The sequence below is a fragment of the Lissotriton vulgaris genome, chromosome 2_1 (assembly GCF_964263255.1).
Source record: "Lissotriton vulgaris chromosome 2_1, aLisVul1.2, whole genome shotgun sequence".
Classification (NCBI taxonomy): Eukaryota; Metazoa; Chordata; class Amphibia; order Caudata; family Salamandridae; genus Lissotriton; species Lissotriton vulgaris.
In genome coordinates this window covers 214,172,112-214,193,786 of record NC_141687.1, presented here as the reverse complement: position 1 = coordinate 214,193,786, position 21,675 = coordinate 214,172,112, and the positions used below count along the sequence as shown (strand labels likewise).

The window sequence follows — 21,675 nt, the reverse complement described above, 5'->3', positions numbered from 1 at the left end:
AACAGGGGCACACGGAGGCACTAGCAGGCAACAGGGGCACACGGAGGCACAAGCAGGCGACAGGGGCACGAAAACTGAGGCACAAGCAGGCGACAGGGGCACGAAAACGGAGGCACAAGCAGGCAACAGGGGCACACGGAGGCACAAGCAGGCAACAGGGGCACACGGAGGCACAAGCAGGCAACAGGGTCACGAAAACAAGCACAAGCAGGCAAAAGGGTCACAAGCAGGAATTGTAATTTAGACGGGGCTGAAGTGGAGAACGGTCCGTAGGGAAGTAGTGCGGCTGGTGCAGTGGTACCAGGCCGAAAGGTGAGAGGGGCTGTCTGCACCCCAGTTTGGACAGTTTCCACTACCTAACAGGGATTGGTGGGAGGGGGGCGTACTTCTTGCTTGCTTTAGGGCTGTTACTTCGGGGACGCAGTGCACGCTCTTGCCTGCTGCCTGCTGCCACCGGGACACGACAACAGGCAGGGAGAGGACAGGCTGGGAGAGGGCAGGGAGGGGACAGGCTGGGAGAGGGCAAGGAGGGGACAGGCTGGGAGAGGGCAGGTTGGGAGAGGGCAGGCTGGAAGTGGACAAGCTGGGAGAGGACAGGCTGGGAAAGGTCATGGAGGGGACAGGCTGGGAGAGGGCAGGCTGGAAGAGGACAGGCTGGGAAAGGGCAGGGAGGGGACAGGCTGGGAGAGGGCAGGTTGGGAGTGGGCAGGCTGGGAGTGGGCAGGCTGGGAGTGGGCAGGCTGGGAGAGGGCAGGCTGGGAAATGGCAGGCTGCGAGAGGACAGGCTGCAAGAGGACAGGCTGCGAGAGGACAGGCTGCAAGAGGACAGGCTGGGAGAGGACAGGCTGGGAGAGGGCAGGCTGGGAGAGGGCAGGCTGGGAGAGGGCAGGCTGGGAGAGGGCAGGCTGGGAGTGGGCAGGCTAGGAGAGGACAGGCTGCGAGAGGACAGGCTGCGAGAGGACAGGCTGGGAGAGGGCAGGCTGGGAAAGGGCAGGGAGGGGACAGGCTGGGAGAGGGCAGGTTGGGAGTGGGCAGGCTGGGAGTGGGCAGGCTGGGAGTGGGCAGGCTGGGAGTGGGCAGGCTGGGAGAGGGCAGGCTGGGAGAGGGCAGGCTGGGAAAGGGCAGGCTGCGAGAGGACAGGCTGCGAGAGGACAGGCTGCGAGAGGACAGGCTGCAAGAGGACAGGCTGGGAGAGGACAGGCTGGGAGAGGGCAGGCTGGGAGAGGGCAGGCTGGGAGAGGGCAGGCTGGGAGAGGGCAGGCTGGGAGTAGGCAGGCTGGGAGTGGGCAGGCTAGGAGAGGACAGTCTGCGAGAGGACAGGCTGCGAGAGGACAGGCTGCGAGAGGACAGGCTGGGAGAGGGCAGGCTGGGAGTGGGCAGGCTGCGAGAGGACAGGCTGGGAGAGGGCAGGCTGGGAGAGGGCAGGCTGGGAGTGGGCAGGCTGCGAGAGGGCAGGCTGTGAGAGGGCAGGCTGCGAGAGGGCAGGCTGCGAGAGGACAGGCTGCGAGAGGACAGGCTGCGAGAGGGCAGGCTGGGAGAGGGCAGGCTGGGAGAGAGCAGGCTGGGAGTGGGCAGGCTGCGAGAGGACAGGCTGCGAGAGGACAGGCTACGAGAGGACAGGCTGCGAGAGGACAGGCTGCGAGAGGGCAGGCTGGGAGAGGGCAGGCTGGGAGTGGGCAGGCTGCGAGAGGACAGGCTGCGAGAGGACAGGCTGCGAGAGGGCAGGCTGGGAGAGGGCAGGCTGGGAGTGGGCAGGCTAGGAGAGGACAGGCTGCGAGAGGACAGGCTGCGAGAGGGCAGGCTGGGAGAGGGCAGGCTGGGAGTGGGCAGGCTGTGAGAGGACAGGCTGCGAGAGGACAGGCTGCGAGAGGACAGGCTGCGAGAGGACAGGCTGGGAGAGGGCAGGCTGGGAGAGGACAGGCTGCGAGAGGACAGGCTGCGAGAGGACAGGCTGGGAGAGGGCAGGCTGGGAGAGGGCAGGCTGGGAGTGGGCAGGCTGCGAGAGGACAGGCTGCAAGAGGACAAGCTGCGAGAGGACAGGCTGGGAGAGGGCAGGCTGGGAGAGGGCAGGCTGGGAGAGGGCAGGCTGCGAGAGGACAGGCTGCGAGAGGACAGGCTGCGAGAGGGCAGGCTGGGAGAGGGCAGGCTGGGAGAGGGCAGGCTGGGAGTGGGCAGGCTAGGAGAGGACAGGCTGCGAGAGGACAGGCTGCGAGAGGACAGGCTGTGAGAGGACAGGCTGCGAGAGGGCAGGCTGGGAGAGGGCAGGCTGGGAGTGGGCAGGCTGTGAGAGGACAGGCTGCGAGAGGACAGGCTGCGAGAGGACAGGCTGCGAGAGGACAGGCTGGGAGAGGGCAGGCTGGGAGAGGGCAGGCTGGGAGAGGGCAGTCTGCGAGAGGACAGGCTGCGAGAGGACAGGCTGCGAGAGGACAGGCTGGGAGAGGACAGGCTGGGAGAGGGCAGGCTGGGAGAGGGCAGGCTGGGAGAGGGCAGGCTGGGTGACGGCAGGCTGGGAGAGGACAGGCTGGGAAGCAGAGAGGGTCTTACCTGAGAAGTCTGCCTGCGCGGAGGTCTCTTGGGCGCAGAGCAGCAGCAGTGCCCAGCAGAGCAGGGCGGGGGGCGGCAGGAGCTCGCAGAGGTGTATCCTTGGGCAGCCGCCCAGGTCCACCATGGTGCAGCTCCGAGCCCCAAGCCTCTGGTGGTGGTGCTGCTGCGCTCTGTAGCCCATTTAACTTACCGGGCACTCTGGCGGGGGCTCCTTGCGACGGCGGCAATCTCTTGGGCACTTCTCCGGTCTCCCTCTTCGGCATGGGAGACCGGCAACGTCCTCCGCTTCTCCCGGGGCTCCCTCCAGGCCACTGGAGCCCCGCGTTGGGCCGCCATACTTCTTCTCCTGGGCCGCCGTCCTGGCGGGGGCTCCTTGAGACGGCGGCAATCTCTTGGGCACTTCTCCGGTCTCCCTCTTCAGCATGGGAGACCGGCAACGTCCTCCGCTTCTCCCGGGGCTCCCTCCAGGCCACGGGAGCCCCGCGTGGGCCGCCATACTTCTTCTCCTGGGCTGCCGTCTTCCTTCTTCCCCCGGGCTGCGGGGGGGCGGGCACTTCCGGCCGGCCGCGCTAGGATTGGCCGGCCGGCTAGTCACTTCCGGGTCACCGCGGGCAGCGCGGCGGCCCGTCTCTAGCTCAGGCAGGCGGGCGGCGAAGTTTCCCGAGGAGTGGGCTCCCTCGCGGATCGCTCTGAGCGGATGCCGGGATGTGATGACGGTCTAAGAGTGAAGTGGAGGGTAAATTTGATGCGGCTGCTGCGCTGCCTGTGAAGCGGAGTAGTGAAGTTCCATCATCAGTAACTTTGAGACGGGCCGTAATCTTTTGAAGCAGTGAAGGTAGCGCTGGCGTAATGCTCTTTGTACGCGGAACCGAGGAGGGATGGCGACAGCTAGTGAGGAGTGATTTGAACTGGTACCGTTTTGTGCAGGTATCCATAGGAAAAAGGGGGTATGCGTGCACAAGGGTAATACCGGTACCCTGTTGGTGAGCTGCTCGTGCCCGGATTATGTCGATGAGGTGCATGTGTCCGTGCACGTAGAGGGATTGGCAAGATCCTGTTACTGAGCTGCGCGTATCCCAATCCTGTTGATGAGCTGCGCGTGTCCCAATCCTGTTGATGAGCTGCGCCTGTCCCAATCCTGTTGATGAGCTGCGCCTGTGTCTTCTGGGTGCCGTCAATGCCGGACCAGATTCGGGGGCGTTCCCGAGAATTGGCTTTTGGCTGACGTAGCGTGACGTCGCCAAAAGCCAAAAATTCTCGGGAACGCCCCCGAATCTGGTCCGGGATTGACGGACAGAGCCGTCTTCCAATGGCTAGCCTCCATTTATGGAGCTAGCCAATGAAAGACAGGGGCGGATTCCCAGCCCCCATACTATACTCATTAGGTTTTCGCCTAGCGAAACGATACTTTTGCATCGTTTTCGCCAGGCAAAACCTAAAAAGACCTTAAAGAGTGAGATAAAGGGGCAAGGGATGTCTGGTGGTGGATGAAAGAGGCATGAGGTGGAATCAAGACTCTGCAGCCCTGGTATTCAGTACCCCTACACTTGATAGTCCCGTCCGTAGGCTTCTGAGCAAACTTTGGCCCTGCATTTATTCTTTATATAAATTAAACTGGGAAGGGCATCGCAGTTGAGGAAAAAGGTGAAGAGGGGGAATTAATGACTAGGGGCATTAGCTTTTCTAGAAAATAAGCACTCTAAATCATTAGTAATTCAGAGACTGCATTCTCTAGCACCTAAGATAAACAGAGGTTAAGAAGGATTGATTAATGCAGGTCATTGTAAATTGGCTGCGCCCCCAGTGCCTCCTGCTGTGAGGGAGGTGAAGATAGGCGCATGTTGAGGTAAGCAGTACCACAGCATGTGGACATTACTATATGAATATTTCAATTTTGGATTTCACAACTCAGTCCATGGGCCGCAGTCCTTTCAGCAGCCTTCTGCCTCTGCTTCCCATGACCCAGGGATGTGGGCAGACACCAAGAGCCTCCTACTTGACTACCTTAGAGACTCTAAACGTATAAACCCTTCGCCTCACCGAACCCTAAGAGCTTACAACCACCATGCCCGGCCTCACATCCCATGGGTAAGTGCTCTACACAGGAGGCCTCTTTTCATAATCATGTTTCAATTATGGTCTTCCTTCGTTCTACTTTTCGTTTGTATGGAATGGTGACTAAGGCACTGCCTCTCAGGCCGCCACAAGGCATTCCCTCAAGTACCTTCATTTTCTGCAATCCTTTTTATGTCTCGCGCCTGTGTTGCAGTGCGCAGCACTGCACGCAAGACCTCTTGTATGGGCTTCAGAAAGCTAACCACACGCTCGTGCGTTTGGTTTTGCGTTCGCCTGCTGCCATTGGCTTTAGCGTGCTTTAAAAAAATATATATAGCACACAATTGGGCAAAGGCAGGCACATGTCCCGCCTTTGCTCCGCCCATTCCCACCAGTGGCTAGCACGCGCAGCAGCTCGGGTTCGCCTCGCTGCCGGGCCCCTCACCCCGCTCCTCGGTGGTGCGCGCGCACCACTGGTTTTATTATGTGCATTCCTCCCGGCACCCTTTCCTTGCTCTCCCAAGCGCCTTGTTCAAGATGGGAGCTGTCCACGAGATTGTATTGGCAACATAGTGTGCGTTTATTTACATGCAGGGAAAACATGTGGAAGCCTTGAGCACTGCCACGCCGAAAGGCAAAGACAAACATCCCTTTGAGACAGACAGTGCTTTCTTAATTTTGTGCTAACTCGTTAGCACACCTGTTGCCGTGGCTATAAATAAACACATCACAGACCGGAAGCCATCAGTCAACGAATTATGCACGTGAGCCTGTCCAGTGTGCCTCACACATACCAAACATAAAACACAGATCACTACAGTATTTTAAATACATTTAGATGTACTGGGAAGGCGGCACACGCACATTTAGTTAAACACCTTATTATCAAAAGATTTACACACAAACACCCACTAAATAAACTTCTGGCAAGGACATCACAGCCAGCCGTAAAATCTACAATTGTAATAGGTGAACCATTTTTTTAATTTAAATTCAGTTTCTCTTACTGCAGGCACGATTTGCTTGGCGCCTTTACCCCTCTCCCTCCCGTTGTTTGCCTTGTTTACCCCACCTACCCTCCTCCCTCCCGTTGTCCGTGCCTTCTCCCTTCGGTGGAGCATGTACACGATTTCTTTTTTTTAATTATTTTGGAATATCTTCCGCTAAGCTTGACACGCTGTTAACTGGCGAGAAGTAGCGCTGCAAGGCCCTGTGGACACGGTTCATGTGCTTTGTACTGCTGACGCACATTCTGGATATCATGGGTCTCGGCTGCACGTGCCCAGCTTCCCCGATCGGGACATACACGTCTTTGGGTCACGTGGCTTCTGTGGGTGAGTTACTCCAGTTGGCGTCAGATATGTGGTGGCTTCTGAACATCTCCATGATAAATGACTGTTCTTCTTTTTGGATTATTGAGAGCGTCATCCTGTCTTTAAAATGTGTTGGTGTCACCCAAAGTGTGGGTTCTTTGAGACACTGCTGGGTGCCCAGAGCATGGCATTGCCATGAATGAAGAGGTGTCTTGACTGAGTCTCCTGGACTGACGTGACTGTCCCTTTTTAGCTCCTTTTTCATGAAGAAGGCGTTGGATCCCCGGACCGCATGGGTGTTCAGTGATTGTGACACGTGATTGACAGAAGAGAGTCCAGTTAAGTCTCTTCAGTGTAATGGGGATTTTATGTCCCCAGTGATTGCATTAAACATGTATAATTGAGGAAGCATTCAGTCTTTATATCTGGATTCTTTTTGGGAGAGTGCGCAGCGAGTCTGCACATCAGATGAACAGACAGCATGAGTGATCTTGGGCAGAAGACGCTTTCACTTCAGCACCCGGAATAGAGAAGTACATATTCTCAGAGCACATTCACTCGGCTGGAATAAAGGTTTATTCAGAAGTGACAATTTGGAAACACTGTGTTAACAGGTCTCAGGTGTAATGCCCTGCTCCTGAGGCACTTTGGTGAGCACTTTGCAGGATAATGAATGTTGCAGGAACCCTCTGCTCCCAGCCGTATGTGTAATCCACGTTCATCCCTTGGTGACCGGTGATGTTAGTACATACACGACACAGACAACCCTGTGGAGTGAGCAGCACAAGAGCTCCACTCAGGTGGAGTAAGCAGCCCCCCTGCCTCCCCGGCATCCTCTGTACAACCTCTGGTGTGGGCCTTGATGCACTTCCGACAATCCCAAAACTCAACCACTCCCCTGAGAGGGCGTAGACCCCCTGTGGTCTCTGGTCATTGCAGACACAGTGGCACAGGCAATCTTCAAAGGGGGTGAGGATGGGAGTTGTGTCCTGAGTGTGAGGCTTCCCTGGCATTATTTACTCCAGGTACTGCCACCCGGCGTCAAACCAGTCCGGGAGCTGGGAGGGTGGCGGGTGTGAGGACAAAGATTACAGAACAAGCATTTGCAATGCAACAGGTCTCGCATGTATGCGACTTTGAACGATTGGCATTGTAAATGACAATGCTTTTTAAATAAAAGGCATTGTCATTTCCGATGCCAATAGCTCAGACCTATTGCATTGCAAATGCTTGTTTATCTTTCTGTCTTTCCTGGCAAGTTACTCCGAGGGATGCCACTTTCTCCCAGCTGTTACATGTGTTACTGCTTCAGTTGGACACTAGTGGATGGATATTGCTGCAGTGATGGCTAATGATGCTTACTAGAAGATACATTCACTGTGTCTTAAGGATCCCCTGCTATTTAGAGTCCAAAGGCTTGAGTTATCTTTATCCACGTTTAGCCGAGTACCTGCCTCTGGTCTTTCGCTCCCTTCTGCCAATGTCTTCAGCAAGAGACGCTCATGCCTAGGAGCAGTTACCCCTTTTCCTCCTAATATTCCTGAGGGCAGTTTTTTTCTGTATCATCGGGAATAAACCACCACTCCAAAATGGCTGCTGCCAAATCAGTTTCCTGCTATGGTGTCATTCAGATGGGTGGCTACTATTGGTGTCCGCATCACTTCAAGGTCTAATCTCCCAAGTTGCAAGGGCTGAGCTGTCATGGCGGTCGTCTGCGGCTCCAGTGCACATTAGGGTATATCCTCTGAATTCTGCATCTATGATTGCCAAATATTTAGCTGCTGCTCCAGTGCCACATCTCCTTTCACCTTCTAGGTCACGCCTTTAGTCACAGGCAATTATAACTAATAAATTGTTTGTTTTTGAAACGGATCAAAAGTTACTAAAAAATTTGACTTGTGTTGCTGCGAAGTAGGCGGCCCTTTGTAAAGGTTGACTGGTCACCTTTTTCACTGCTGCATTTGTAAGTTACACTGGTACTAACAAAGCAAAATCTTTGCAGAGACTGTTAGCATGTGTAAAAATGTCAAAATAATAAAGTATCGAGGGCGTGGCTTGGTAAGTCAACATGGCGGAGGTGTGCTAAGCCAGGTCCGTCCAGCCCGCCACACATCCGACAAATATCCTGACATCCTGGAAAGATCGAAGTTGAATTCAACACCTCCGTGGCACAACACCGGCTACTCGATCGTCTGTTGCAACTTGGGAGCTGGGAGCGCCTGTGGCGCTGAGATACGGCCGGTGCGGGGGAGAGGCCTAGTCGGGTGAGGAGGGCCCAGAGCGCTGTGCTCAGCGCTGCTGTCCTGGACTGGGGGTCGATTGAGGAGTTCAGCCGGACCTGCGGGCGCACCTAGCGGCTGTGGGCGAATAGATCCTGCGTTGGAAACCAACCGACTGCCCGGTGTGAGAGGAGCTGTGTTGTGGCTCTGAGACACGGACAGCGGGACTGCTGCTGCGGAACGGAGTAATCCGGCGGCCGGATCGGGCGGTGGAGGTAGGGCGGAGCATCTGGGGTAGAGCTGCGGCTTGGGGCTGGACCCCTAGACAGTGGAGGTCTCCGCGGGGTGAGGCGGCCGGGGACAGGGGTGCTGGCCCAATCCTGATGGTGCCCCTTCACTTTGGTGTCACAACGGGGACTGGAGGCACAGTCGGACCGTGTGGGAGGCGGCCGGGGAGCGAGTAGGCCGCCTTGCCCCCCGATAGTGTTGCGCCATTTAGTGTAGCGTGGCTGGAGCCCTCCCCCGTCTGGTGCCGCAGCTGGGATGGGATCGGCGGCGGGGCCGCTTGAGGGAACGCTTGGCTGCCCTTCCTCCTTACCTGGAATATATCAGGCCCTCTGGGGCTACCGCAAGCGGTAGTGTCGGCCCTCCCTCTCCCCACATTAGATATCACTGCGGGGGATCGGCGATGCAATCGGGCCGCATTGGGAGATACCGAGGACATATTTGGCTGCCTCCACCTCAGCAGAGTCGCTCTGGGCCTTCGGTGCGGTGGCTGGAGGGGAGCCTTCCACCCCACGTGGCCGCCGTGGGGATCGGTATGTGCGGGGGGGGGGAATTGGCGGCAAAGTCGAGCCGCGAGGCGGGGCTCAAGGATCATTCCCTCTGAATATACCCTGCCACCCACCCCTGGGGTGGTCCTGGATAGGGGCTCCTATCGGAGGTCAGCGGATTGGACCGCAGGGGTGGTGGAGAGGCCACTGGCGGTGCCTGCCCCGTACCTGGAATTTATCAGGCCCCCCTACCCCCCTGCGTTAGTTAACGCTGCGGGGGATCGGCGGTGCGGTCGGGCCGCATTGGGAGATACTAGGGGTCTATTTGGCCCCCTCCACCTCAGCAGAGACGCTCTGGGCCAGGTGGAACCTCAGTGCGGCAGCTGGAGGTGAGCCTTCCGCCCGGCGGGTCCACCGTGTGGATCAGCGTGTGCGGGGGGTTCGGTGGCAAAGTCGAGCCACGAGGCGGGGCTCCAGGACCCTTCCCTCGGCATATACCCTGCCACGCACTCCAGGGGTGATCCTGGATAGGAGCTTCTATCGGAGGTCAGATCTGACTGCAGGAGCGGGGTTGCCTGCCCCGGCCTGTGTGTGGGATTATTGACAGTGTGGGTGAGTGGGCTTTGCCTGCCTTTCTGTGACATCTTCATCCCGAGGGCCGGTGGCACCGAATCCATGTGTCTGTGCGCCTCAGGTGGGACGTGCCCCCTGGGGCGTCCGGAGAGTCTGGGTCTAGGGGCCCTTTGCTGGCTAGTGCACGCTTCTCGGTTGGGTCGGACCGCGGGAGTGGTCATTATTTGGGTGTGGCCCTCCATTGGTCAGATACGGGGCAGTCCGGGAAGTTCAAGACACAGACATGACCAGAGATAAAGGGGGAGGCGGCTCGACCAAGCAGGTGCCATTGACAAATTTACCGGCCTGGGAGCGGCGGCTGGAGCTACCTGGGGGCAGCCGGTAACTGTGCCGGACAATGCAGCCCTCATGGCCACGATCGCCCAATCCAGGGACATGTTGGATGCAAAAATAGGGGCAGTTGGGTCAGACGTTATGCTGCTGCGACAGGACCTGCATAATGCAGTGTCCCGTATTACTGAGGCTGAGACCCGCATATCGGGAGTGGAGGATGATGTCACAGAGTTGAAGCGCAAGGTGGCGGCGATGGAGACCGTCCAGAAGGGCCTCACACTCAGATCGGAAGATGCGGAAGGACGGACCCGAAGCAACAATCTCGATTTTGTTGGGTTTCCAGAGGGCTGTGAAGAGGGAAACATGGAACGCTTCCTTACAACCTGGCTGGAGGGCTGGCTACCCCCGAGGCCATGTCCAGATGTTTTGTGGTGGAACAGGCTCATAGGGAACGCATGCAGAAGCCTCCGGTGGGGTCATTGCCAAATTATTGAACTATCTGGACAGGGACGCTATTTTGAAACAGGCCCGACTCAAAGAACCCTTGCTTTATAACAATGTTCGCATTCTTATATTCCCCGATTACACGCGGCAGGTCCAGCAACAGCGTCAATCTTTCATGGCTGCCAAGGCCCGTCTGAGAGAGCTTAAAATTCCATATGCCCTGCTGTTCCCGGCCCGCCTACGAGTGGTCTTTCGTTCCCACACTCATTTCTTTGACACTCCAGAAGAGGTATTCAAATAGACAGATGAAACTGTTCGGGTGCGACTCCACACACCACCTGGAAGAGAGTCAGACTCATCCTTGAGTGATGCGGCCCGGGGAGGCCCCCGTGAGCAACGGCCAAGGGGCAACAGAAGGTCACGGTCCCGGCGGCGTTCAGAGTCCTGCGGCGTCTCCTCCTGGGGGGCAGGAGGGGCGGCCCAGTGAAGCCAAACATTGGAACACTAAAGGAGAATGCTGGTGAGGTGTTGCGGAACTACATTTACTGACTTCCGGGATGTCCCGATCTGGGCTTCTCTCACTGTCAGGTTTGAGCTGGTGGGAGCCCTGCCAGGTGGTCTTGCGCTGTGAGTTGGGGATTCATTGGTCGGGGCAGTGCCCATCCCCCCGTTGGGAATCTGGGACTAGCCCTGCAGCGACAGGTACTTCAATGTTTTTGAGGTATGGGTTGGGGGGTTTGGTGGGAGGGGTTTGTTTCTGTTCACGAGTCGCACTTACACTACGGGTCCGCTTCAGGTTGCACACACACCGCCGAGGCTCATTGTTAGTATTGCACTCTGATGTAACCCCCTATGGCTAAAATACCTGATAGTGGGCAGGGGACGCAGGGAGGTCTCCGTGTCCTAAGTTGGAATGTATGTGGGCCCTTGACAAGATCAAGCGGGGGCCATACTCCAACACGCGAAGAGGACGAAGGCTGATATCCTCTGCTACAGGAGACGCATCTCATGGGCACGAAGGCCCTCTGCCTGCAGCGCTATTGGTTCCATCAGGTTTTCCACGTGGGTTTCACGAGGGGGTCGTGAGGTGTGGCTATCCTGATACATCGCAGGGTCCCTTACACACATCAGCAGCAGTGGACCAACACGTAGGGGCGCTACTTATTTATCCAGGGTCAGGTTGAGGAGGACCCCCTGATTTTAGGTAGTGTATATGCCCCTCCCCCATTGCAGTGGAATTTAATTGAGAAGCTACAATCCCTGTGGGCCGATATGCCGAATGTGCTGTCTGTGGTGGGCGGGGACTGGAACAATGTCATGGACACGGCCATAGGAGTGATCTTCCTACAAAACTATATTCTCTGGTGATGGGGCTAGACTGGGTCGACACCTGGTGGCGGGCCCACGGCGCGGTTCAGGGATACACTTATTCATCCGCGGTCCACAAATCCTTTTCCAGACTGGTTTATATCTTTGTTCTCGGGCGATGGCTGGTAGAGTGATGGGCCTTTCAGACCACTCCTCTGTGTTCATAGAACTGCATACGGGTAGGGGAAGACAGCCATTTTGATGGCGAATGGCAGTGTGGCACCTTCAGAACGCAGATTATACGGCCCATATATGGGAAACTATTGCCCAGTATCTGTCTGCAAATGTGGGATCTGTGTCTAGTGCTGCCACCTTGTGGGAGGCGCTGAAGCCCACTCTGCGAGGGGTGGACATCTCCCGGTGTGCACTGGCCCGCAGGCAGCGAAGGGAGGAACTGACCCACGCTGAGGCGAACATAGTAAGGCTTGAGCGACAGAATCGTGAGACAGGGAGTGACCTGGGAGTGCAGCAATTGCTCTTAGCCCAACAGGAGTATGCCGCTCTGCTGATGGATGAGGCACGTCAAGTCTCGCCAGCGATGCGCAGTAGAGTGTACCAATGGGGAGATAAGTCTAGCAAGATGTTGCACCGCCTGTGTCAAGGCACGTTCCACTTTCAGGCCCTACCTGGTATATCCCCCTGCCATTGCGGAGAGCTTTGATACATATTATGCGGAACTCTATGCCCCCCGGGTATGTCTATCAGCTGCTACAATTGATACATTTATTACAGATCTGCCACCCAAGGCGCAGCTGGATGAGGTGCGGGATCAGCTGGAGGCACCCTTGTCGGACGAGAGAACTGGGAGGGGCCTTGGGAAAACTTAACCCTGGGAAAGCGCCCGGACTAATGGGTTTCCGAGTGAGTTCTTTCACCGTTATAATGTGCAATTGGCCCAACATTACCGGGCGGTGGTGGAGGAGGCCCGGGAAGAGGGGTGTGCTTCCCCTGGACTGGAGGAACGCAGAAATGGTGGTGTTTCATAGGCCCGGGCGTCCCCTGGAACAACATGCCTCCTACCACCCCATCTCCCTCTTAAATGTGGAGGCCAAAGTTCTGGCGAAGGCGCTGGCAATCGCCTATTACCTCATATCACATCACTTGTACACCCTGATCAGACGGGGCAACCCGGCACAACATCAGGAGAGCGATTCAACAAATTGGGGAACCAGCGGCACTACTCTTGGCAGATATGGACAGGGCGTTTGACTGCCTGAGCTGGGTCTACCTCTTCGCCCTGCTCCATAGACTCAAACTCGGCCCACGCTTCCTTTCTTACATGAAACTCCTATACACTGACCTGATGGCGTCGGTGCCGGCAGCGGGTGCCGCCTCCTCCACCTTCCCTATTCAGAGGGACACGCGGCAGGGATGTCCCCTGTCTCCATATCTCTTCGTCCTGGCCATGTAGTCCTTGGCGGCCTTGGTTCGCATAGACGCCCAGGTACGGGGATTTGAATGGGCGAGGGCCTCTCCGATAGAATTGAGCTTTATGCAGACGACGTTCTCTTCTTTCTGACGGCGATTGACAGGACAGGGCCACGACTCTTGCGCATCATGCAGATTTGTATGGAAACATCAGGACTGTACATGACTCCCCGCAAGTCCACGCTTTGGGCGCTGGGAGAGCGGACGAGAGTGGGATCGTGGGCATCTGCGGTTCCGTCGGCTATAGGTGGTTTGAAATATCTGGGGGTGGTGCTCTCGGACGTTCCGGCCGTTGCCTGGGAACGCAACCTGACACCTGTGTGGGAGCGGGTTCGTGCAGACCTTAAGTCCTGGTCCCTCATGCCCCTGATGCGGTAAGGCAGATCGGCCATCTTCAAAATGGTAGTACTTCTCCGACTTCTCTACCAGCTGCAGAATCATCCGTATCCGATTCAGCCTAGATGGCTCCGGCTGGTGAAATCTCTGTTGGGGCAGTTTCTGTGGGAGGGGGGGAAGGCGCGCATGGCTATAGGTTCATGCTTTCTATCTACTTATTGTGGAGGTCTGGCATCCCCGTATCTCCTCTCGTATTATCAGGCCTCACATCTGCTGGTCCTCAATGAATGGTGGTATGGAAATGGGGGGGACCCGGCGTACGCACTGGAACATTACCTTATGGGACATCACACACCTCATACACTTTTGCACTTGGCGCAGCTACAAAGTGCGTTCCCATCAGCCTCGCGAGTGGTCATTCTGGTTTGGAGGCAGGCGCTGCGGTACATGGGCTGGTGGAATGTTCTGACCCGGGAGATCCCATTGTGGAATAATGGGCACCTGCCACATTTGGCGGCCATTCCGGGGTTTCGGGGATGAGACGCCATAGGTATCTCCACCCTTGGAGATGTTTTGAGGGGCACAACACTTAAATCCTTCCGGGAACTTCAGGAGGAGTTTCATATGCCACAGACACAATTGTATTGATATCTGCAGCTCCGCCACGCACTGTCCCCAAGTCTGCTGGGCCTGGAGTCCCTACCCGAATTTAGCCCCATTGAAGCTAACGTTTTTATGGGGGATCTGAAGGAAAATAATTCTCATATTTACCAGTCCCTGGTCATGCACTGCTCCCCTACACTTCGGAAACTCTGGGGGGACTGGGAGGCGGATGTAGGAAATTTGGAGGAGGAGGATTGGACAAAGGCCCTAGCAGCCCTGCAGAGGGCGGCCATAGCGATACAGCTCCGCCTAGTCCAGTTCAAATATCTCCACAGGGCCTACTTTTCTAGGTCATGGTTGTGGCGGGCGGGGTTGATCGCCTCCCCGGAGTGTCTTTGCTGTGGTTGGGATGAGGGTACGTTTATACACACAGTTTGGCAGTGCACATCGCTGGATCACTTCTGGAGGGGGGTATTTGCCTGTCTCTCTGAGGTCTTGAGCTGGGAGCTTGCAAGCACACCACAGCTGGCACTGCTTCATGTCATGGAGGGGGTGGGCGGCAACGCTTACAAACGACATCTTATGCTTTTAGGCCTCACGCTGGCAAAACAAGACATTGCTAAAGCATGGAAGGCGACAAGGGCCCCATTGGTGGCTGCCTGGAAAATGGTCTGGACTTTTGCATGGGACTGAAGCAACCCATCTTTGTGGTCAGGCGGTGCCCGCGCAAACACTATAAAATTTGGAAACGATTGGCGGAGTACACAGGCCTCATGACTGTCACTGGAGCCTCCGGCGATGGTGGAGCCTTCGCTACCGGATTAAGCCTGTGGGCCAATATGAGGGTGGGAAGAGAGGGAGCGGGGAGGGTGTGTGTGCCTGGATGAGGACTTGTCGACTTCCTTTTAACGTTGCGGAAGAGACAGTATGGACTTAGTGCGATCTTTTTGGGGGGTGTGGGTGCAAATTCGTTAAATATTCATATGTACTGTATTGTTGTTCCTGCTAAAAGTTATTTGCTGTCGTGGCTATATTTGGTTGGCTTTGGCAGATGAATCTGGAGTGCAGAGCTCTGCGCAACATATGCAAATTGACAAATAAAACTTGGTTTAAAAAAAAAGAAAAAGTATCAGAAAATATACTTCATTATGCTGATGACTATTTTTTTGCTGCAAAATTTAGTCACCACTGTGGCATAATGTTGTCCTCCTTTGCTGCATAATTACAGTGCGCCTAAAGCAGACCTCACATGTTTGTTAAAAGTGCTTGTGCATTAAGAGAGACTGTGAAGTTTGCAAACTTAGTATGGTGTGCGTGCAACTCCTGCATTTCCGATCCCTGGTGAGTTGCAGCTACTACTGCTGAAACAAGGCCAATGGAGGTACCAATGGGTGAGGCGGACTGGCCTCAAGGGCAGTGCTGGCTTTAGCACTGGTGGCGCCCTGTGCAACAATGCTTGTTGGTGCCCCCCAATGTCTACCTCCACCACAGATTCCCTCACTACCACCCTTTAGCAGTGCCCCTCAAGTCTCCATAACCACACTCTCTCTCAGTGTAGGGTGCTCAAGCACTTTACATTGCACACATTACACAGACAATCAATTTTACATGTGTAAATCACTGTATAGGAAATTTTACATTAGACAAAGGACTGCAAGGTGTAGAAGTCACTTGACAACCATACTAGTAGGCAGTATAGTTTAATAGTGAATTAAACTATAATTCCTGAATTTGAAATGTAATACCATGGTTGGCTGTTCACTATAATAATCAGAATTGATTTATATCCAAATTAACACTTTTTGCAACATTAGGATATTCAAATAGTGGGGGGGGAAACCATACTGTTCTAATTTATGCATTGCAGTTTGCATGCAGCTCTTAGATGACAGTTATTGTCTCACTGTTCTATGTTAGGATTTTAACTTATAAACCACAAGTAACAAAAGGTTCTCTCTAAAAAAGCCACTGACCTATTTACATTATATGCACTTTGTGATCTGCATAGTACATGTTCTTTGTAGCAGGCACATTACCTCTCTGCGCTACCTCTTTATGAGTCAAAACTTCCACTAGACAAAACTCCCATCTCTCTCTAGGAAGAACATTAATCAACAGAGTTATCGTGACATTTTTATTGTTGCTGAAATTGCTGAATGCCAGAAAGGAGGCAGCAAGCGCTTTTAAAACTATATATACTTGCAAACAAGATGCCTTCACCCAAAGTGAGCACCCGGTGAGGTCTCACCAGTCGCACTGCCATAGAGCCTGCCCTTCTCAAGGGTCCTGTGACCTCAGTGACAAAGTCATTGTTGCTTTAGGGAATGCTGCTTCATAGGCCTGCCTGCAAGACTGGAGGTGAACTTCAAGGATTGTGGTGGACAGGCCTTCAAGGTTAACCCACACTTGACACCGCTAGGGTCCACCTGCTGGTGCTAAGACACCAGGGCTTCAACAGTCTTGAGGGGCCTTCTACAGTCCAGCATGGGAATGTGCTCCCTGAGGAGAGTGGTCTGAGGCACTGGTCATGAAGGTTGAACCTGGTTCCCCAGTTCCTAATTTGGCAGCTCTGACCATACTGCCACATCCCCTCCCCCTACTGAGAGAAACTCGCACGGTCTTCAACTACAACCCAAGTGTGCCCCACTATAAACACCTGAATGTGAATCAATTAAAATTAAGCACTAGACGAGAGCAATATGCAGCCTAAAAAAAGCTACAACATTATGGGAAAAGCAAACACTCGTAGGGAATGCAATATTAAGTAAAGCATGTGAAATGTAAGGAGAAACAACATGGTTACTTTAACGCTTTTACACTCACTACTCACGAATCAGTGAGTACTTTTGGCTGCAAAGTTAAGGACATGACTTCAGGGCCCAGAAGGGACCCATTTCAATGTCTATTGCTTATGTCCTTACAAAACGTAAGCAATATGGTTTAAAAATACCACATCCATGAAAACAGAGCTGCTACACACATTGTGTTTTCCAATCCACCCTTCAATCAGGCATTGCAGTACCTCCAGGATTGGTGCACTTTCCCACCCATGGAAAACAATGCTGTTCAAAGAAAGACAAGGAAAAAAAAGTAGCGCTTCACTGGCAAACTCTGTAAAGTGGTGCTAATGTGTTTGGGTATGATTAAAATCAATGTGGCCACTTCATGACCACTCTGTCTTGCTTTATTTTAGGTTTTTTTTCTCAATGGTTTGAACCTTTTATTCCAGAGGCTGCACTTTGGAGTAGAAAAATGTCAGAAAAAGAAGACATTTCCAGCAAAAGTGTTTTACATTTTTTGGGTCCATTTCACAAGGCATCAAATTAACGAAAGGAGGAAAGAGAGGGTAAGATCTGTTTCTTGAGTCACGGTTTTCTGTAAGTGAGGAGGAGCTAGACAGAAAGAGAGGGAATAAGAGGAAGAAAGAGAGTGGAGGCAGCAGCCAAGGGTGGCTCCTCTGCTATGCCAGAGGAGCGTCGCCCCACTGCGTTCAACAATACAGAAGCAAAAACATAAAATGATAACTCTCAGTTGTAATTTTATGTGTGGCTGCTGTGCGGGCAGGCCGGTGGGCTGCTCTGCTCTGCTCTGCGAGTGGTTTGCCCATTCTTAAAAGTGCACAGTGACTGTTTGGTGGGCCCTCACGGGCCGGCCAAACCAGTCATGCTCACATTCCCACTTCTCCATGCAGGCTGCATTACAGCCTGCATGGAGAACAGGGCCACCCCTACAGCCCCTGGCTGAGCGCTGTGTCACGGTGCTCAGACCAATCACAACACTGTAATTGCAGCGTTTTGAATAGCTGAGGGGAGGGAGCCTGGCTGCCTGCTTCCGTTCCTGACATCGGAAGCAGGAGAGCAGGAGCAGCGACGCGGGACCGGACAGCAGCAAGCTTAGTGATTTTTTTTTCTTTGCATTTTTTCCCTCTCTCCCGCAATCACAACCCCCGCGTGACCTCCCTCCCCCCTGTAACCCTGGCAACTGCTCCTGCCCACACCCGCAACCCCCTCTGCGCACCCCCCTACCTGCGAGTCATGCCGGCTGCTGCTGCCAGCGGCAGAGCAGAAGTGGACACTGTCCTTGTCTTCTCTGGGCAAGAAGGAAAAGACAGAGTCCTTCTCAGCCTACGAACCCATCCGTAGGCGTTGGCTAATTCTACTGTCCTTAAATTAAAAAAGTAGGGGAACGGAATCTATTCATTTAAAGAAGATGGGGCCCGCCGTGCCTGCCGAACCCGCCCACTTTGACCACTGTGTGTGTTTCAGGACCAATATTTTGGTATTTCACTGTGTTGGATGCGGAAGGGTGCAATGATCTGGCCCCAGCCCTACTAACACTTCCTCCGTTGAAGCCAATTTAACTTTCCTGGAAAGTCTGAAGCAGTGGCTGTGTCCACAATGATTTGTTCATTGAGTTATCCAAGTGTATATGTTGTTCGTTTTGTTACGTGCTGTCTTGCCCCAACGATTTAGAACCACCCTGGAGTTTGCAGAGGACTTTAAGTGAGGTCAGATCAATAATCGCAATATTTATGAACATTAACTCAGCCGGTAATAAATCAAAAGCTGGTCATTTCAAATAACTGTTTAAACCCTCTCCAGCAAATCATGTTGATCAGTCAAATAAAAGTTCAACTTACAAAAGAGGAGGCATGTGTTCAGTGAAAATATATTGATGTAGATATAATCATTTTACAAGGATGAACAAACCTAATACAAACAAGCAATACATTAATAATATATTTTAAAAATTATCGCATTCCTATGGGTGCGAATAAACAGAACACATTTATTAATATGAGCAGGGATCTTTTCAAAGAGGATTTTGACAGGTAAGGTCTTTTGGCACAGCTGTTGACTAGTGAGTTTATGAAATGCCATTTTCTGACAGGGGGACTCTGGGCAGTGGATGCCACTGAGTTGGTTGCAGAAATGACCAATGAGAACAGGAGTGCCAAAGCCCCCTCATCACGCTGTGGGTGAGGCATGGTTGGCGGATTCTGTAGAAAGCTTACAAGCACCGAAATAAGGCTTCCTGTAGAAACAGAATCTACTCAGAGCTTTGTAATTTGTGTAATTGGAAATATTAAAATAATAAAAGATAAAGTTTATCATCAAGTCAGGAGTGAGATCCAGCTGTGTAATTCACCCCGTCAGTCCTGTTCTCACCCCTGTTCTTCTCCTTGCAGGAAGCCTGGGACCACGTCCTGAAATGCAAACCAACCATGAGGCCAAACCGTGGCTTCGTGCAGCAGCTGTCGCGGTGGGAGGAGGTGGTCCATGGAGCAGTCATCACCGACATCTCAGACCCGCTGTTTTAGGAATAGTGGAGCTATAAAAAAAATAAAAAGGCATTTAATAAGTGAAGATGATCTGATTGCAGTGTTTTCTTTAGATTTTTGCCTTTCATTATGTAATATTGTTATATATGGCTTCCATTACAAGCCTCTATCATGAACAACCAGATATAAATCACTTGTGTGTCTCACAACAGTGGGTGACAAATGTTGTGACGTCACAAGGGATTCCACTGCCTCGCCAGAGCTTCAAGAGACCCGTACGTGGCACCGAATGGTGACTGGCGGTGTTGCCTCCATTCTTCCACCTCTCCTGGGTTTCCACCAGCCTGAGGGAGGTGGGAGAACATAGGCCACACTGTGTCTACACCAACCACATTCTCCCCGGTCAGTGCTGGTCTGTGGTGACCCTCAACGAGAGGTGACAACCGCCTGCGTCTCTCTGAGCCCGTCACCACTGAGCTTGCACCTGTTGGCATGGATGAAGCTAGAAGGCACACAACAGACAGAAGGTTGGGGAGGTGGCTGTCAGGAGGCCAGAGATTTGTTTTTGTACTCTCATTTGGATGGGAGAGGGTTATTTTCAAAAGGGTGGTGGAGGTGGGTAGCAGAAGGCCAGGTATTTATTTCCCAACAAGGTGGGGTTTGGGTGTATATGCTGAGGATTGTGGGCAGTTGGCAGTAGGCCAGCTTCCTTAAATGTTTGAAGGGCAGGACATGTTACGTGTGGCTCCTCCCCCCATTACTCATCTGACCCTATATATGTTGGAAGCAGGGGCAGATGATTTCGGGAGCCATATAGAACATATAATTATAGATGGAAATTGGGAATATTTACTTCGGGATTCTGAGTGACATCATAGACATTCCAGGCTCTGTTTTCTTTTACTATCAGCTGTCCCTCAGAACCCCTCGATGAAAAATCATAGTGACCCATTTATAATTCTATATATTCTGTTATTACTCTACTTGCCAAACACCCAGGAGCGGCCCGTGCAGGTAAGAGGGGTGGGGGGTGCGACAGACGACGATGGAAAATTAATTCTTTTTTTATTTTTTCCTTGTTGTTGTCTGTCACACTGCAGGCTGTCTCTTGTAAAACATACCAGACCTATATTAATATATAAATGACCTGTTTTTTGTTTTCACTGCTTCTCCAGGAAACTGGCTATGACGAGCCCAAGTGTGACCAGGATACAACCCTCCAAAATAGGAGAAGTAGGAAAGAGTTCTCCAATACAAAAAAAGGGAACAGGAAACAACAATAGAAAAAAAATCGAGCAATCTAACACACATCAACCAAAGGGGTAACAAAACGTGACGGCGCAAAGCTAGGTTTAAACTAGAATGACAAGGAGTAACCTTACAACACAACAAAGTTGCTAGGCAAGTTGTTCCTGTCTCAGCCTAAATAGCACCAAAAACTTTTCCACGCTACCTCTTCCCTGATCGGTGTCTGACCGCCACCTTCAACCTGTGCCCCAGCCACTACAGGCGCGTTCTCCAGTGAATCCACTGCTCTGCTGTTGTTCTTATTTTACAACCACAGTGCTTTACTAGCGGTGATCCTTCCATGCCTATGCTTGCAAATCTCGGATACTGACCGAGCTGAGGATGGATCCTGACAGTAACCTCCTCCTACCAAACATCCTAGGAGGAGTTTTGGAGAATCCTTGGAGAAGGTTTGTTGGGAAACCTTTGGTGGAACTCTTTCCCCAGTCTAGGGTCATGCATAAATAATGCTGATTCCCATGAACTGCATGACATTTCATATCCCTTCCACCCAAAGAGCTGCTGCAATTTTCCCTTTCCGATTAAAAAATCTCCAACTTAGGTTTTCTTTGAAGCACTTTCACCGGAGGAGGTTTTCATTCCAGGGTGTGAACTGGTTTAACTCCTGAAATATGTACCACTGGATGCATACACCACACTTTTAGGAAGTTGTAATCTCAGAGCTGCTACTCCCACCATTTTTACCACTCTAAAAAGGCCCAAAAAGAGGGGCATGAATTGTGGATGTGTGTTAGCAATATGTACGTTTTTTTAGGTTAGCTAATCCTTGTTTTCCTGACTTTATTTCGGGGCTGGTCTTTAATGATTTGATAATCAGTTTTGGACAAAGTTTGCCTTGACTAACTGTACTACTGCCATCTTGTGTGCTTCTTGCATTCTTTGTAACAAGGACTTTACAGAGTGGAACAATTTGGATCTTTACTGGGCAGGCCAAATCCCCAGGTCAATTGTAAACAGAAAAGTGGAGAGTAGCCGGTAGATATGTGTATGGAATTTTAGCGAACCTAGTCACTTTCCTCGTGTATGAGAACAGTTCTGCAAAAAGCAGCAAAGGAATTGTTCTAGTGTCCGATTCATTCTTCCCATCTGTCTGAGGG

The 21,675-nt window shown here is 52.9% G+C and overlaps 1 protein-coding gene across 5 annotated transcripts in view; it reads left to right on the top strand.

The window, feature by feature from the left end:
- Window positions 1-19,355, top strand: part of STYXL1 (serine/threonine/tyrosine interacting like 1) — a 257,256-nt gene extending 237,901 nt beyond the window's left edge. For 2 of the 5 annotated variants that reach the window (XM_086954770.1, XM_086954772.1), the window contains exons 9-10: window positions 17,183-17,335; window positions 19,178-19,355. In XM_086954770.1, the coding sequence (XP_086810896.1) occupies window positions 17,183-17,335; window positions 19,178-19,309 (285 nt within the window). In that variant the 3' untranslated portion in view covers window positions 19,310-19,355. The remainder of the gene's footprint in view (window positions 1-17,182; window positions 17,336-19,177) is intronic. The other 3 variants (XM_086954773.1, XM_086954774.1, XM_086954771.1) reach the window with 2 other exon arrangements.
- The last annotated feature ends 2,320 nt before the right edge of the window (window positions 19,356-21,675 follow it).